Raw genomic sequence first — 15,237 nt, 5'->3', positions numbered from 1 at the left:
GGCAGGTCAACATAAGTAGTCCTCATACAGTGAAAAAGCTGTTGCTGCTATGCTATCCGTTAGCCAGAGTTTGATAAATCGAGCACAACGCTGCATCGTTAACGGTAGCCGGCATCTTCTATGTTTTTCATTAACAAAGGTCAGTCCCGCGTCAGTCTTACTGTAGGGATTTACCGGGTTAGCTTTATTTTTCCCAGCCTGTATTAACTATATCACTAGAACATTTTAGCAAACTGGAAAAAATGCTGAGAAGCTCTTACCAGCAATTGTATAGTGTGGTTGAAGATGAAGGCGATGACGAAGGTAGAAACCAGTCCAAACGCGAGCCCGGCGTTCTTGAAAGCATTCGGCATCACCAGGAAGCCGCTGCTCAGAGCCGACTTCAGCAGGTGCGCCAGTGCACCGTAGTCGCTGCAAAAGGCGAGAAAGGTCGAGTGACTCAGTGGCCACATTCAGCAAGATGCGTTGGCAAACGGTCAATTCTCTCTCTCTCCCTCTCTCCCTCTCCTCTCTCTCTCTCTCTCTCTCTCTCTCTCTCTCTCTCTCTCTCTCTGTGTGTGTGTGTGTGTGTGTGTGTGTGTGTGTGTGCAGGCAAGAGTGGACTTGCGCGTCTCTGTATGTAAGTGGTTGTGCCTGTGTGGATCCGTTTCTGACAGAGGACGGTTATTTAATTAGCTGATATTGTTGTAACAATAGTGTTGCAGGAACTGAATTTTGGGTACTGCTATCACATTGAACCGTCTCAGGAAAGGGAACTCAGTATGTCCAGGTTTGTTACAGTTAGTATTACCTATCAAATCAAGTTACACTGGAACACAAGAACTTGGCGGAATTTGTCTCTTTAACTAGATTAAACCTGCTGTTGTTTTCCACAAAGAGAATTAAAAACACAAAAATTCAGATACGTCCTCTCTACAGACTATTACAAAGACGGAACCACGGGTTTCAGTTGTTTAATATAGTTTTGTTGGTAGCTGCACTAAAGACAATACACGTCAAAGGAATGTCGATGAAATGTATTTTAACTGGATTAAAGCTTTCGGATGAGAATCATAGCCAGAAGTGTTTTACTCCATCATCTTTGGCTGACTTCAGCGCACCAAGTAAGAAGACTAAGTGCGCAGAAAAAAGAGATTTTGTTTGTAAAATGATTTCCATTCTAACAGATAATGAGCTGTGGGTGAGTATTAAGAGCATTTGACTTTTTCTGTCGTTAAAAGCATGTTATTCTTCTTTTCACGAACTGCATTCTAACCAATTCTTAAAACTGATATTTAGTTGCCTATAGTTGCGAAAAATTCAGTGAGAAAAGTAGAATAGCAGAACACTATGTATAATGTCAAATCCTTCTAACAGACAAAACGAATATATGAAAGTGAAGTCATAAGGTTAAGAGAAGGTAAGTTTCACACGAGATAAACAGACACTTGGGCTGCACGAAATGCTCGAAATCAAGAGGAACTGCAAGAATAATCTTGAACAGCTAGTGAATGAACAAACAGACCAGTTTCTCTCCATTCCTGAATGATTACCCAGTCCATTATAATTAAGTGGTGCCCCAATAAAAATGTATTTTATAGTAATTCGTTTCATTACTCTACTATTTTCAACTAATACATAGTATATTTACTATTAGCAGTTAATTATTTTGAAGATTCTTTTTTTTTTTTGCTTTGTTCTATCAGTGTACATAACAAAATCTTTGCCTGCAACGCTAGACGACGGGCTAATAACTCAAAATCTAGACCGAAAAAAATGAAACAGTGGTAAAATAGTGATATTTTTCCCTGTAATCATATTTTGCCGCTGCCTACAATGAATTCAATAAATTATAAAAAGTTCATTATGAGTGATTCTACTATACACAAAATTATGTCCATGAATACTTACGAGTAGGCATTTTCGCGGTTCCTTTCCGCGAATGGATCGTAGTCAGCTGTAGCTGTGGGGGCCGAACCATTCTGCACGCCGCTCTTTAAATCCGTCACGTTCACCCTGTGGAAGAGGAAAGCGTCACACACTAAGCGCGAGGTGTCGTTCACATTGTGCCATGGCTCTTTACATACTGGAATAAACTTGAAACTTCCTGGCAGATTAAAAGTGTGGAATAAACTTGACACATCGTCGTTCTGCAGGACTGAGATTTGTTACGTAACTTAACAGCTTTGTTTCTACGATTAAACGTTTCATGCAAATAAATTTCGGTGATGTCATCAAAATCTGAAAAGTACACTTATCTAGGATAATTGCGTGTACAATAGTTATAAAGATTGTAGTTTTTGCAGATGTTCTATACAGCACATTTGCAAAGATTAAGAGAGTACTGAAAGACAGAAACAAATGGAGTTCTCACAGGAACAAAAGGCATTGTAGGGGATCTCAAATTAGATTAAGTTCGGTAATTTGACGGATTTTTTTTTATATTCTCTAACGTCATCTTCTTCTATACCATCTCCTCGACCAGCTCTGACCTTAAGATTAAACGGGAAATTTATTCCAGCATCCTTGTGATCTCTGGATTGGTAGGCCACAATCTGAGTCTGAAAAAAAAGTGGGGACCGTATTTCACCACGTGCCTTGTGAATATCCGATTTCCAGGTTACCTTCCCTGTTGAATGCTGATTTTCAACATAAATAATGAAAGTATACAGAATTCTTGCACGATGACGTAGCTCATTGCATAAAACCAGGGATGTATTTCTAATGTCATAGACATCACATTGATAACACAGTAAGCAGGTACACACCAAGTGCAACGCCATGGAAAAAATTGCCAAACAGGACTACGTTGCACCAACAAGTGAAAGAAGAACCAGAGTTCTCGTAAATTGATTTAACAGTAATTGAAACAACGTTTGAGAGAAACACCTGAGAATATAGAATCCCTAACCAAAAATTAAGTATTTTTCCAGAATGGTCTCACACGATTCACCTTAAGACAAAGTACGTATCATAATGACAATACGATAGTGTACCTAGTACCCAATGAGTGCCTAGTAATTTTGGATTAATAAATAAGTTTAGTCCCAATGAATTTAAATGCTCATATTGCTAATATAGTTGCAGTGATCAGTAACGTTGTTCACTGTGATATATTATTAATTGCAAATGTTAATGCAGTAGAACCTTACTTATTTAGTAAGCAGTAGGAAACACATATCGGCATATTAACGGCTATCATTTGGAAGTACATATCTCCAAATTTTCCGTAAGGCATATAAAATTGTCTGAAACAAATTATCTTTCGCATTAATTAACATTAAAGCTTTTGATCACTGTTAACTTCAGTTACAAATTACGTCAAAATTAGTGTTAGATTCTTAACTTTGGCGTTATAATTTTGTTGGTATATTGTATTTTCCATCTGACGTTCATCATTTATTAATTAATTCATTAATTAGAAAGTTCAATATTTGGAGGGTAAAAAATATTTTATTTAATATGTCTACCGTCAATAATGAGTAGTGTAAAACATATTGTTCGTAGGCGAAACTATACAGGGTGGTCTATTGATCGTGACAGGGCCAAGTATCTCACGAAATAAGTGTCAAACGAAAGAACTACAAAGCACGAAACTTGTCTAGCTTGAAGAGGGAAACCAGATGGCGCTATGATTGGGCCGCTAGATGGCGCTGCCATAGTTGAAACGTATATCAACTGCGTTTTTTTTAGAAATAGGAACGCCCATTTTTAATACATATTCGTGTAGTACGTAAAGAAATATGAATGTTTTAGTTGGGCCACTGTTTTCGCTTTGTGATAGATGGCGCTGAAATAGTCACAAACATATGGCTCACAATTTTAGACGAACTGTTGGTAACATGTAGGTGTTTTAAATTAAAACACAGAACTTAGGCACGTTTGAAAATTTTATTTCGGTTGTTCCTATGTGATACATGTACCTTTGGTTTTAAATTAAAACACAGAACTTAGGCACGTTTGAACATTTTATTTCGGTTGTTCCAATGTGATACATGTACCTTTGTAAACTTATTATTCTGAGAACGCGTGCTGTTACAGCGTGATTACTTGTAAATACCACATTAATGCAACAAATGCTAAAAATGACGTACATCAACCTCAATGCATTTGGCAATGCGTGTAACGACATTCCTCTCAACTGCGAGTAGTTCGCCTTCCGTAATGCTCGCACATGCATTGACAATGCGCTGACGCATGTTGTCAGGTGTTGTCGGTGGATCACGATAGGAAATATCCTTCAACTTTCCCCACAGAAAGAAATCCGGGAACGTCACATCCGGTGAACGTGCGGGCCATAGTATGGTACTTCGACGATCAATCCACCTCTCATGAAATATGCTATTCAATACCTCTTCAACGGCACGCGAGCTATGTGCCGGACATCCATCTTGTTGGAAGTACATCGCCATTCTGTCATGCAGTAAAACATCTTGTAGTAACATCGTTAGAACATTACGTAGGAAATCAGCATACATTGCACCATTTAGATTGCCATCGATAAAATGGGGGCCAATTATCCTTCCTCCCATAATACCGCACCATACATTAACCCGCCAAGGTCACTGATGTTCCACTTGTCGCAGCCATCGCGGATTTTCCGTTGTCCAATAGTGCATATTATACCGGTTTACGTTACCGCTGTTGGTGAATGACTCTTCGTCGCTAAATAGAACGCTTGCAAAAAATCTGTCATCGTCCCGTAATTTCTCTCGTGCCCAGTGGCAGAACTGTACAGATGTTAAAAGTCTTCGCCATGCAATTCCTGGTGCATAGAAATACGGTACGGGTGCAATCGATGTTGATGTAGCATTCTCAACACCGACAATTCTCGCGCAATTTGTCCGCTACTGATGTGCGGATTAGCCGCTACAGCAGCTAAAACACCTACTTGGGCATCATCATTTGTTGCTGGTCGTGGTTGACGTTTCACATATGGCTGAACACTTCATGTTTCTTTAAATAACGTAACTATCCGGCGAACGCTCCAAACACTTGGATGATGTTGTCCAGGATACCGAGCAGCATACATAGCACACGCCCATTGGGCCTTTTGATCACAATAGCCATACATCAACACGATATCGACCTTTCACAAAGCGAAAAAAGTGGTCCAACTAAATTTCTTTACGTACTACACGAGTATGTAATAAGTATTGTGGTTCCTATTTAAAAAAAAAAAAACGCAGTATATCCATTTGACATACGGCAGCGCCATCTAGCGGGCCAACCATAGTGCCATCTGGTTTCGCCCTTCAAGCTAGACGAGTTTCGTTCTTTGTAGTTTTTTCGTTTGATGCCTATTTCGTGTATTTGGCTCGGTAACTATCAATGGACCACCCTGTATATAAATCTAGCACATCTGAGGTCAGGCAGCCTGCGGCTGAGCAACGCCTACGTATCTTGTCGAGAGCATTATGCCGCAGTCCGAAAGCTAAAATTCTGAAACATTCGCAAATATTGCGTACACTTCGTTTTTGTTCACTCGTGGATTTAATTCTTGACTTCTGTGACAGTAATTACTCATTAATTCTCAGTGAGGACTTATTAGAGGAACGCAGTGATTACTGAGTTCTAAGAACAATGATTGGTCAGCAGAGCAGTATTTATGAACTTACTGAAGTGTTTTAAATCCATATCTGGTGTCGACCACAATATTGCTATAACTTGTTACCAGAACTAACAGATCTATGCTAGTTTTGGAGCCCGTGCAGCCACCGAGAAGAACAGAAGAGACTTATGCAATAGGAAGCAGGTATGTCGCAACATGTAAGCATTTGAAAGTTGATGACATGATTCTGATGTCACTATCTGTTAGTAGATGTATCAAAACATTATGAAAGAGACACTTGTGTTTTGTGTTTTCTATATGAAAGACGAAGTGTCGTTACTTACGGAGGATTGAATACGCTCAGGGTGATGACTGTGTCGCTTTCACGAGCGACGACGTTTTTCTCCCGCCGCATCTGCAACAGAGCAAGCAAACGTAACACATAAACCACACATAAAGCTGTATGACGACCAGTGAAGAGGAAGAAAACTTAATAAAATCGCTTTTAACACGATGAAGTTGTTGAGAAGATAAATAATTTACAATTTACAGGGAAAGGGAGAAAAGGAAAGAGGTTGGAATTAACAATGAAATAATGTGAATAACTTGGAAAAATTACATCACTGCTGTATAAAAAATATCGCAAGGCTCATTCGAAATAAACAGACCTAATAAGACAGTTCTCCTTTCGTTGTTCCTTCGTCATTATAGTACATCAATAGTAATTCATATGTAGGTACTATAGGAATAAGATGAAAGCAAATAAGACATATACACTGCCTCAGAGTGAAGTTTGTGACGACAAGGAGGTAAGAAGAAACGAAAAGAGCTTTGCAACATACATTTCAAAATATCCTACCGCATGAAATAAACGAGTAACCATAAATTTTCTTAATGTAAAAAGAGAAGAAAAGAGTATTTAAAGCAAATCACCTAACGTCTATCATAAAGGTAAACAATGCATCGATGACGGAAAAGTTCCAATAATGTATAACTGAGTCCGCTATCGTTATAATTAGGTGCGTTGCACAGCAAATATCACGTGCATAACCTTTTTTTTTTTTTAGAACACATTAACTGTCAGCAACAACAAACATGGTTCCATACGGATGCATGGGTACCTTGACCCACATTCCCCGAGGTCGGAGGGAAATTCAACTGGCTAGCAAGCTGTCGATCAGATGCCGGAAGCTTTGAGATTTAAAACAAAATTAACCAGTAAAATCGCTATATGGCACGACTGCATATTGGCGTAACCAGCCTATCGCCTCACCAACGACTGAAATACTTCTGTTGTACAGTTTTTCAGGATAATTATCTTTGCACTTAATCAGCTGCACAACCTTCCTTAAATATTTTCGAAGTGATTCAAATTTTAAAACGTTTCCATTTGGAGCATAGAAAAGAGCGGACGTACGAAGACTGTAGTGAAATATGAAGTCGTGACTCGGTATACAGCACTTTCTATTCTACGAAAGTATCTCCGCGCTTGGAGATAAAGGTTTTACAGTGGTTTCCCCAATTCTATGAAGCAAATGCTGAATTGGTTCCTATGAAAAGGACACAATCCATTTCTTGTCCTCATCCATTCTCCATGATACAATAATTCGTATTGTTGCTTTTGTTCAAAAGTCAACCGTCTTACGAGGGTGCTGGCCGAAGTGGCCGAGCAGTTGTAGGCGCTATAGTCTGGAACCTCGCAACCGCTACGGTCGCAGGCTCAAATCCTGCTTCGGGCATGTATGTGTGTGATGTCCTTAGGTTAGTTAGGTTTAAGTAGATCTAAGTTCCAGGGGACTAATGACCTCAAGTTGGGTCCCATAGTGCTCAGAGCCATTTCTTAAAAGGGGCAACGTGAACTCGGCTAGGTGTAACATGGGTTCGAAAGCTTCCAGGAATATTATGGAATATGAAATCGATTACTCAGCCGGACTCCCGAAAACTCATTATACAAGGAACAGTAGATTTGCTTTCAAATAAACCAGATACTTCTACATCTACATCCATACTCCGCAAGCCACCTGACGGTGTGTGGCGGAGGGTACCCTGAGTACCTCTATCGGTTCTCCCTTCTATTCCAGTCTCGTATTGTACGTGGAAAGAAAGATTGTCGGTATGCTTCTGTGTGGGCTCTAATTTCTCTGATTTTATCCTCATGGTCTCTTCGCGAGATATACGTAGGAGGGAGCAATATACTGCTTGACTCTTCGGTGAAGGTATGTTCTCGAAACTTTAACAAAAGCCCGTACCGAGCTACTGAGCGTCTCTCCTGCAGAGTCTTCCACTGGAGTTTATCTATCATCTTCGTAAGGATTTCGCGATTACCAAATGATCCAGTAACGAAGCGCGCCCCTCTCCGTTGGATCTTCCCCATCTCTTCCATCAACCCTATCTGGTGCGGATCCAACACTGCAGAGCAGTATTCAAGCAGTGGGCGAACAAGCGTACGGTAACCTACTTCCTTTGTTTTCGGATTGCATTTCCTTAGGATTCTTCCAATAAATCTGTCTGGCATCTGCTTTACCGACGATCAACTTTATATGATCATTCCATTTTAAATCACTCCTAATGCGTACTCCCAGATAATTTATGGAATTAACTGCTTCCAGTTGCTGACCTGCTATTTTGTAGCTAAATGATAAGGGACCTATCTTTCTATGTATTCGCATCACATTACACTTGTCTACATTGAGATTCAATTGCCATTCCGTGCACCATGCGTCAATTCGCTGCAGATCCTCCTGCATTTCAGTACAATTTTCCATTGTTGCAACCTCTCGATACACCACAGCATCATCTGCAAAAAGCCCCAGTGAACTTCCGATGTCATCCACCAGGTCATTTATGTATATTGTGAATAGCAACGGTCCTATGACATTCCCCTGCGGCACACCTGAAATTACTCTTGCTTCGGAAGACTTCTCTACATTGAGAATGACATGCTGCGTTCTGTTATCTAGGAACTCCTCAATCCAATCACACAATTGATCTGATAGTCCGTATGCTCTTACTTTGTTCATTAAACGACTGTGGGGAACCGTGTCAAACGCCTTGCGGAAGTCAAGAAACACGGCATCTACCTGTGAACCCGTGTCTAAGGCCCCACTGAGTCTCGTGGACGAATAGCGCGAGCTGGGTTTCACACGACCGTCTTTTTCGAAACCCATGCTGATTCCTACAGAGTAGATTTCTAGTCTCCAGAAAAGACATTATACTCGAACATAATAGTTGTTCCAAAATTCTACAACTGATCGACGTTAGAGATATAGGTCTATAGTTCTGCACATCCGTTCGACGTCCCTTCTTGAAAACGGGGATGACCTGTGCCCTTTTCGAATCCTTTGGAACGCTTCGCTCTTCTAGAGACCTACGGTACACCGCTTCAAGAAGGGGGGCAAGTTCCTTCGCGTACTCTGTGTAAAATCGAACTGGTATCCCATCAGGACCAGCGGCCTTTCCTCTTTTGAGCGATTTTAATTGTTTCTCTATCCCTCTGCCGTCTATTTCGATATCTACCATTTTGTGAACTGTGCGACAATCTAGAAAAAGAAGCACAGTGTAGTCTTCCTCTGTGAAACAGCTTTGGAAGAAGACATTTAGTATTTCGGCCTTTAGTCTGTCATCCTCTGTTTCAGTACCATTTTGGTCACAGAGTGTCTGGACATTTTGTTTTGGTCCACCTACCGCTTTGACATAGGACCAAAATTTCTTAGGATTTTCTGCCAAGTCAGTACATAGAACTTTACTTTCGAATTCATTGAAAGCCTCTCGCATAGCCCTCCTCACACTACATTTCGCTTCGCGTAATTTTTGTTTGTCTGCAAGGCTTCGGCTATGTTTATGTATGCTGTGAAGTTCCCTTTGCTTCCGCAGCAGTTTTCTAACTCGGTTGTTGTACCACGGTGGCTCTTTCCCATCTCTTACGATCTTGCTTGGCACATACTCATCTAACGCATATTGTACGATGGTTTTGAACTTTGTCCACTGATCCTCAACACTATTTGTACTTGAGACAAAACTTTTGTGTTGAGCCGTCAGGTACTCTGTAATCTGCTTTTTGTCACTTTTGCTAAACAGAAAAATCTTCCTACCTTTTTTAATATATCTATTTACGGATGATCATCGATGCAGTAACCGCTTTATGATCGCTGATTCCCTGTTCTGCATTAACTGATTCAAATAGTTCGGGTCTGTTTGTCACCAGAAGGTCTAATTTGCTATCGCCACGAGTCGGTTCTCTGTTTAACTGCTCAAGGTAGTTTTCAGATAAAGCATTTAAAAATATTTCACTGGATTCTTTGTCCCTGCCACCCGTTATGAACGTTTGAGTCTCCCAGTCTATATCCGGCAAATTAAAATCTCCACCCAGAACTATAACATGGTGGGGAAATCTACTCGAAATATTTTCCAAATTATTCTTCAGGTGCTGAGCCACAACAGCTGCTGAGCCCGGGGGCCTATAGAGACATCTAATTACCATGTGTGAGCCTGCTTTAACCGTGACCTTCAGCCAAATCATTTCACAATTCGAATCTCCGTCAGTTTCCTTCGATACTATTGCACTTCTTATCGCTATAAACACGCCTCCCCCTTCACTGTCCAGCCTGTCTCCGCCTGTCTTCAACCTAATAATCGTAACCCATCAAATAGAAAACACTATTGGCTATTAAAATTGCTACACCACGAAAATGACGTGCTACAGACGCGAAATTTAACCAACAGGAAGGAGATGCTGTGATATGCAAATGGTTAGTTTCTCAGAGCATTCACACACGGTTGGCGCCGATGGAGACACCTACAACGTGCTGACATGAGAAAAGTTACCAACCGATTTCTCATACGCAAACTGCAGTTGACCGGCGTTGCCTGGTGGAACGTTGTTGTGATGCCTCCTGTAAGGAGGAGAAATGCGTACCATCACGTTTCCGACTTTGATAAAGGTCGGATTGTAGCATATCACGATTGCGGTTTATCGTATCGCGACATGGCTGCACGCGTTGGTCGATATCCAATGACTGTTAGCAGAATACAGAATCGGTGGGTTCATGAGGGCAATACGGAACGCCGTGCTGGATCCCAACGGCCTTGTATCTCTAGCAGTCGAGATGACAGGTATCTTATCCTCATGGTTGTAGCGGGTCGTGCAGCCACGTCACGATCCCAGAGTTAACAGACTGGGACGTTTGCAAGACAACAACCATCTGCACGGACAGTTCGACAACTTTTGCAGCAGCATGGACTATCAGCTCGCAGACAATGGCTGAGGTTACCCTTGACGCTACATCACAGACTGGAGCGCCTGCGACGGTGTACTCAACGACGAAACTGGGTGCACGAATGGCAAAACGTAATTTTTTCAGATGAACCTAGGTTCTGTTTATTGCATCATGATGGTCGATCCGTATTTTGCGACATAGCGGTGAACGCACATTGGAAGTGTGTGTTCGTCATCGCCATACTGGTGTATCACCCGGCGTGATGGTATGGGACGCCATCGGTTACACGTTTCGGTCACCTCTTGTTCGCATTGACGGCACTTTGAACAGTGGATGTTACATTTCAGATGTGTTACGACCCGTGGCTCCATCCTTCATTCGATCCCTGCGAAACTCTTCATTTCAGCATGACAATTTACGATCGCATGTTGCAGGTCCTGTACGGGCCTTTCTGGATGCAGAAAATGTTCGACTACTGCCCTGGCCAGCACATTCTCCAGATCTCTCACCATTTGAAAACGTCTGGTCAATGGTGTCCGAGCAACTGGCTCATCACAGTACACCCGTCACAAACTCTTGATGAACTGTGGTATTCTGTTGAAGCTGCATGGACAGCCATCCAAGCTCTGTTTGACAATGCCCAGGCGAATCAAGGCCGTTAATACGGCCAGAGGTGGTTGTTCTGGGTATTGATTTCTCAGGATCTATGCACCCAAATAGCGTGAAAATGTAATCACATGTCACTTCTAGTGTAATATATTTGTCCAGTGAATACCCGTTTATCATCTGCATTTCTTCTTGGTGCAGCAATTTTAATGGGCAGTAGTGTACGTTTTTAGTTCCGATGACTGTTTATTTCGTTAGTAAATGATTTCCCGTTTTTATAAGTGGATCAGTGTCTTCTGCGGGACTGACTTCCGTCACGTTGAGCTGCGTGTGCTCTCCACCACGTGTTATCGCAGGACGACGCGCAGCTCGGTCGCGGTCTGACACCGGCCGTACAGACTCCCAAGTCGCGACGCGCAACAGCGCAGCAGGTCTTCCGGCCGCAGCGTGACCTCGGCTGACGTGGATTCTGCCACGTGACGGATAAGGGTCAGGGTCACGGCCACGGCCGCCGGCGCATCTCGGCCGCTACTTCATTGTGTGCAGAGACCGACCACGCACTTCAGGCGCCGTGTGCGAGTGTGCAGCTTCTTCGGCGTTGCGTTACGAGGAACTTAATGTGTGTGCCCAGAGGTGCCACAAAAAGGTAGGAGGTTCACAACCACTGATCTCCGGCGTATTTGAAGAAACGGAATGCAGGTGTTGTTGAACAAAGATGGGGAGCGACTTTTACCTTGCACAAACCAACATAGCATTTGCTTAAAGTGATTAAGTAATTATGTTGCCGTTTAATACTGCTCTATCCCGTGCAATCCAATGAAGCTTATATCTCTCTGTATCTGCTTACTATATTTATCTCTTGGTGTCCCTCTAAAACATTTACTCTCCGTACTTACCTTCGATACTAAAGTGGTAATCCTTTAATGTCCTAGAATGTGTACTATCAACTGAGCCTTTCTTCTAGACAGGTTGTGCCACAAATTTCTTTTCTCTCCATTTTATTCAGTACCTCTTCATTAGTTGCAAGATCTATCCATCTAATCCTTAGCAATCTAAATATTCTTGTATAAACTGTTTCTCGTATATGTTTCACTTCTATATATGGCAACACTCAATACAAATACCTTCAGCAAAGATTTCCTAACATTTAAGTCGATATTGGACAGCAACAAATTTCTCCTCTTCTGAAACGTTTCCCATTTCCACTGCCAGTCTACATTTTGTATCCTCTCTAATTCTGCGATCATCAGTTGTTTTGCTGCCCAAATAACACAACCCATCTACTACTACAAGTGTGTTGTTCCCGACTGTAATTTCTTCAGCATCACCTGATTAAATTCGACTACATTCGAGTCTCCTTGTCTTACTTTTGTCGATGTTCGTCTTATATGCTACTTTCAAGACATGGTCTATTATATTCAGCTGCTCTTTCAAGTCATTTCCTGTCTGTGACAGAATTACAATGTCATCGGCGAACCTCAAAGCTTTTATTTCTTGTTCCTCAACTTCAATCCCTACTCCAAATTTCTCTTTGTTTCCTTACTGGCTGCACAGTGTACAGATAGGGGATAGGCTACAATTCCTTCGATTTCTCTCGACTCTTGTAACTGCCTTCTGGTTATTCTATGATTTGTAAACAGACTTTTGATTTCTGTGTTTTACCCCTTCAGAATTTCAAAGACAGTACTTCAGCCAACATTGTAAAAAGAGTAATCATCGAAAACCTAATTCATGACGGGCGGTCGGAAATCTGAGTCACGGAAGCATATTAATTATAGTGCCAACTAATTCGCTATCAGAAAGCGGTACAGAAGGCGGTAAAATGAAACAGCATGCCGTAGTGAATATGTCATCCGTACTGACCGCTCCTACGTATCGTATTTTACCAGATGCAGTCGAGTGAGGAACTTAGTGGAGTTGGAAGGCCAGTTGACAATACATGTATAACTGCAGTTGCATCAAAATAATTGCGATGTCCTTCCGTGAGTCTCCGGTTACAATGAGAGTCAGAACTCCAACTTTCTCCCGTATATCACAGAATGTCATTTTTGATCGTGACCCAGACATTAAATTGGAATTGTAACACCGTCAGCCGACGAAATGTTATTCCAGTAAAGAAGATTGTACAAGGTGAATCAGAACTCTGCCGACAAAATTTTGGCCTTTTTTATGGGGGGGGGGGGGGGGGTTCTGAGTGTATTCGGTGTATTCGTCTTCAATGAATAGCTAGAGAGTAATTACAAAACTGTGAAATATACGTGCAGACAGAAGCGGTGACTGAAAATTTGTAGCAACGCCGGACTTCAAACCCGCTGTTCACTATGCTGAGGCACTCTGGCAAAGTTACTTGGCACAACAGCAGGGACTGCCCTAGTACACCTCCCTCCTCAATCAAAATTCCCGTCCACCCTCAGGCAACTTTGTGTTCCACTTAAACTCGAACAGCGTTGCAGAAGATCTCCAACTGTACTGGAATAGCACCTGTCACCGAAAGTAACAGTGGATCATGCCTGAAACCTAGGCATAGGTCTTTGAAAAAACATAGTTTCATTCGATTAAAGCACCTATGCCTGTGTTTCAGGCAGGATCCACCGTTTCGTTCGACACTGAGGAGCTATTCCAATATAGTCAGAGGGCTTCAGCAATGCTGTTCGAAGTAAATGGGAATACCAAGTGGGCTTAGGCATGGATGGGAACTTTGACTGAGGAGGGATGCGTGCTGGGTAGAAAAAAATGGCTCTGAGCACTATTGGACGTAACATCAGAGGTCATCAGTCCCCTAGAACTTAGAACTACTTATACCTAACTAACCTAAGGACATCACACACATTCATGCCCGAGACAGGACTCGAACCTGCGTCCGTAGTGGTCGCCCGGTTCCAGATTGTAGAGCCTAAAATCACTCTGCCACTCCGGCCGGCATGCTGGGTAGACTGTACAGTTGTGGAAAGGCACTGTGCCAGGGTGGCGTACTGGTAAGCGCATCTGAATAGTGAGCAGGAGACGTGAGTTCGAATCCTCGCCCTGTTACAAATTTTCGTTCGTCGCTTCAGTCTGCATATAGATGTTCGACTCTTGAAAACGTCCTTGAGAACATACAGTTTGATTAAACTGAATTTCGTTTGATTTCTTAACCACATTTCCCTCTCTATTGCACTGGAAGTATATATGCATTGGGGGCAAATATCGCTCTGTGTACTTTGCCTGGAATCACTCTTGTCCCATTCACTCACGATCCTTCCCGCTGAGAACGGTGACACCCTCAAGCTTGCATTCAGTATTACAGGGTGCTGCCTGTGCTTTGTTTGTTGCACATTAACAGTGATAGAAAGCAGCATGGACAGCTTTATTAGTGAAGATTTGGCTAGTAGGTATGTTGTGTATGGTTCCACTGTATGTAATTGAAGAACTGTGCAATGACGCTGTTCTGAGCTGTTCCTGCTGCGACGGCAACATCACATCAGTCTCGCATCCACAAAACGTTCAAATGTGTGTGAAATCTTATGGGACTTAACTGTTAAGGTCATCAGTCCCTAAGCTTACACACTACTTAACCTAAATTATCCTAAGGACAAACACACACACCCATGCCCGAGGGAGAGCTCGAACCTCCTCCGGGACCAGCGGCACAGTCCATGACTGCAGCGCCCCAGACCGCTTGACTAATCCAGCGCGGCAGTCTCGCATCTACATAAAGGCGCTTATTCAGTGTGTTTCATGTACCTTTTAATGATTGCATATTTCAGGCTTTTTCAGTATTGTAATGGTAATTTCAGGGGAACAAAGATAATTAGGAGTAACAAACCGTATAAATCGTAATTATATTATTACTCCTTAAACCAAAAACTCAGAAAATATCCCTGAAAAACCTCTGAAACTTAGTCG

The 15,237-nt window shown here is 42.1% G+C and overlaps 1 protein-coding gene across 2 annotated transcripts in view; it reads right to left on the bottom strand.

Moving 5' to 3' along the window:
• Positions 1-15,237, bottom strand: part of LOC126354788 (proton-coupled amino acid transporter-like protein pathetic) — a 79,659-nt gene that overhangs the window by 33,212 nt on the left and 31,210 nt on the right. For both annotated transcript variants that reach the window (XM_050004696.1, XM_050004698.1), the window contains exons 2-4: positions 5,875-5,945; positions 1,891-1,995; positions 261-411 (exon numbers count right to left, since the gene is read on the bottom strand). In XM_050004696.1, the coding sequence (XP_049860653.1) occupies positions 261-411; positions 1,891-1,995; positions 5,875-5,945 (327 nt within the window). The remainder of the gene's footprint in view (positions 1-260; positions 412-1,890; positions 1,996-5,874; positions 5,946-15,237) is intronic.

The sequence above is a fragment of the Schistocerca gregaria genome, chromosome 3 (genome assembly GCF_023897955.1).
Source record: "Schistocerca gregaria isolate iqSchGreg1 chromosome 3, iqSchGreg1.2, whole genome shotgun sequence".
Classification (NCBI taxonomy): domain Eukaryota; kingdom Metazoa; phylum Arthropoda; class Insecta; order Orthoptera; family Acrididae; genus Schistocerca; species Schistocerca gregaria.
This window is presented reverse-complemented; position numbering and strand designations above follow the sequence as displayed.